The 2,784-nt window shown below is 38.1% G+C and overlaps 1 protein-coding gene across 2 annotated transcripts; it reads right to left on the bottom strand.

The window, feature by feature from the left end:
- Positions 1 to 1,083: 1,083 nt before the first annotated feature.
- LOC145440191 (uncharacterized) lies at positions 1,084 to 2,373 on the bottom strand. 2 transcript variants are annotated; one of them, XR_013915456.1, is made up of 6 exons: positions 2,212 to 2,373; positions 1,910 to 2,120; positions 1,717 to 1,822; positions 1,508 to 1,648; positions 1,289 to 1,438; positions 1,084 to 1,193 (listed from the first exon to the last, which is right to left on the bottom strand). XR_013915456.1 is itself a non-coding variant. In XM_080317768.1 (4 exons), exons 1-3 carry the CDS (start codon positions 2,305 to 2,307, stop codon positions 1,725 to 1,727), a joined length of 405 nt encoding a protein of 134 aa, XP_080173894.1. In that variant the 5' UTR covers positions 2,308 to 2,373; the 3' UTR covers positions 1,461 to 1,648; positions 1,717 to 1,724. The 2 variants fall into 2 exon arrangements, 1 of the variants encoding a protein (XP_080173894.1); XM_080317768.1 differs by lacking the exons at positions 1,084 to 1,193; positions 1,289 to 1,438 and having other exon boundaries at positions 1,461 to 1,648.
- Positions 2,374 to 2,784: the final 411 nt, after the last annotated feature.

Raw genomic sequence — 2,784 nt, 5'->3', positions numbered from 1 at the left:
GTACCAATGATCGATATCTACATGATACTGCTGTTGAAACGACGACGATTTCGACGGCTCCAGCCGCTCCACATCGTATATGCCGACTTATTAGCTGCAAATCGTCCGTATAGGCTCCTGCTACATGTTTTTTTCGAAGTTATTTACACAATTATCGTATATTTGTACAACGTTTTTGAAGCATTTTTCAAAACATGTTTTAAACAAAGTGCTTCAAACACAATTTCTTTTAAATGCAACTCTATTTGAATCGCGATAAAAATTATGCATCTCCTATTGTATCTCTGTATAGAGTAGTAGCACCATGCGTAGTGGCAGTCTCAGTTCTGACTTAGAATCACATTGTCATCGGCTGAGGATTGCTTGATTTTGGCATATTCATGGTCTGAAAAAATAGAATGTTTGAAATGATTTTTCATAATATTTTCATAAACGAACAGTAGAACATAGTACCTTCTCCCTGAAAAGTATCACTTTGATTTGCGTCATCTACAGGATACTCACTGTGATTGCGTTCTTCATTTCCAGATATGCTGTTACAGAGGATTTTGTGGGAAAGCGGTGGCTTAAACAGTTGGTACTGCGTTTTCATTTTTCCGACCACTTACCGAGGAGTGATGAATCTCCAAATCAATGCAGAAGTTGCAATCACTATAATAGCTCCAACTATGACTAAAGATATCCACCAACTGTTTTGAACATCTGTGTAACAAACAAATATAATATATACTGATTTATATAGGAACCTGGTGATGCTATACGCTTGCGCGCACAAAGGTGAGTGTCACAATACCGACTATTCCAATTGCGACGGAATTAAAATAATGAGTTTCATGACATCGAGGCATTCAAAATAGCGAGTAGGCCTATAGCTACAATAATTCGTCATGACTAATTGACCCGAAAAGAAAATATTCCTAATTATAACTCATTTCTACAGTCTAAAAAAGCGTATTGATGCAGAAGGATGAAATTAATATACTTACATAAATAAATAAATATAGGAAAAAGGTATTTAGATGCTAGGTCCGGGTGATATCGCTTTCCTTATTAGTAAATCTCAGATAACAGATGATATCTTACCCAAAACCACAGGTATGATAGGTTCGAATACTTGCCGAAAGGTGAAAGTCTCTGACTGTGCTATGAATATTGTATTCGAATCACCAGGTGTGGTGGAAACAATCGATATACTGTAGAAAGAAGATGCAAAATAAGTTAATGATTATTCTGTGTATCCTTTGAAACACGTGTAGGCTAATGGATTATAAAGCCAAGTTTGACATACCTGTAACTCACATTCGTCTCCAGCGGCCAGTTAAAACCATTGTAATCGGTAGGACGTCTGGCAGTGCATGGATCATCATAAACATTACACACCCACGTTGTATTATCTCCTAAGACCACGGTGATATACTCCGCATTAACATAATCATTCCTTCGAAAGAGCAATTATTGGCATACTAAGCTTCGCGAAAAATATTCATTATATACGTGGTACTCTAACATTGAGATGGCAACAGCGATGAATTCACTCCCATCATGAAAATTCTGACGTCTTGAACTATTGTTTGACAAAGTCTGCAGTTTCTCCAGATTCACTTCTCCGACACTTCCCCCACCAAATTTCACAACGACAAATAAACAACTGCAAGAGATTTAGCAATAAAATTGAACTAAACAACATAATCCTTCGACGAGCTGAAAATGTAAAACTTTATCAGTCAATTTCTTTCATCTGGTCTATCGATCACGACACTCTTTGTGGTGGCAGAATTGTTCAAAGATTCCACGTTTGAAATGCTTAGATGCATGTTAGGAGCTAACAATATAATACGCAACAATAAAGGTTTCCATTGGTTATTTAAACGATATACAAGTGACAAGTCTTGTGCATTGGTTATATTACCTGCTGAACCAGTATTACACTCCCCACGTGCTGTAACACCCGTGCTATCACCTACACAATTCGCCACGAAGACTTCAAATGTGTTGACAGTATTTGGTTCAACTTCTGCATCGTGAATATAGTCACCAATGGTAGGCAATACAACGGATGTAATGTTTGGGGATAAATCCGACGAGTTCCGTGTACAATTCCGAACAGACGTTCGCCGTACCTGAAATATTAAAGATGTAATACTTCATCGAATATAGCACTCAATGACATTACGGCGAAATCTTGTGGTCCAGCATTGTCTGGCAACCTACCTTGAACATAACTTGCTCTTTAGTATAATTTAGTTCAATCCAGTCCCATCGGACTCGACAATATGATCTGTTCATGTTTCCGTATACTTTCGTCATATTAGCATTTATAACTGGATTCGATTCCGATACATAGACGTTTCTTTCGTCGCTTAGCGTCGGGATACAGTCTTCTGGACAAACGGTGATCTTCAAATGATAAATGTTTGCTGTAGCAACCTTTATTGCGAGGTTTTGAGGGGGTGAGATACTCACTTTCATAGTAACAGTCTGGGCAGTTGGTATTGTGATATCCGTATAAATATCAGATTGATCGAAAGCTGTGACATTTGTGTCGTACATGTGGCAATAGCTCCTGCCTTCAATTCTACGAAGAAGCATATATGATCAATGGACATTAGCCTGTCTGGCAGAATTTACTTGAATCACAGGTATTACAGATGATTTATCCCGTGGGTTTGGTTGTCTGCTTTCCATGTTAATCGCACCTTCAACGTATTCTCGGCGCAATTAATCACCTCAGCTTTGATGATCGTTGGACTACCGTACACTACAAGAATTATGTAGAATGATTAC

Source organism: Botryllus schlosseri, chromosome 6 (genome assembly GCF_051294905.1).
Source record: "Botryllus schlosseri isolate E-star chromosome 6, Bs_hap1, whole genome shotgun sequence".
NCBI lineage: Eukaryota > Metazoa > Chordata > Ascidiacea > Stolidobranchia > Styelidae > Botryllus > Botryllus schlosseri.
Note: the sequence above shows the minus strand (reverse complement) of the source record. Positions and strands in the feature narration are given on the sequence as shown.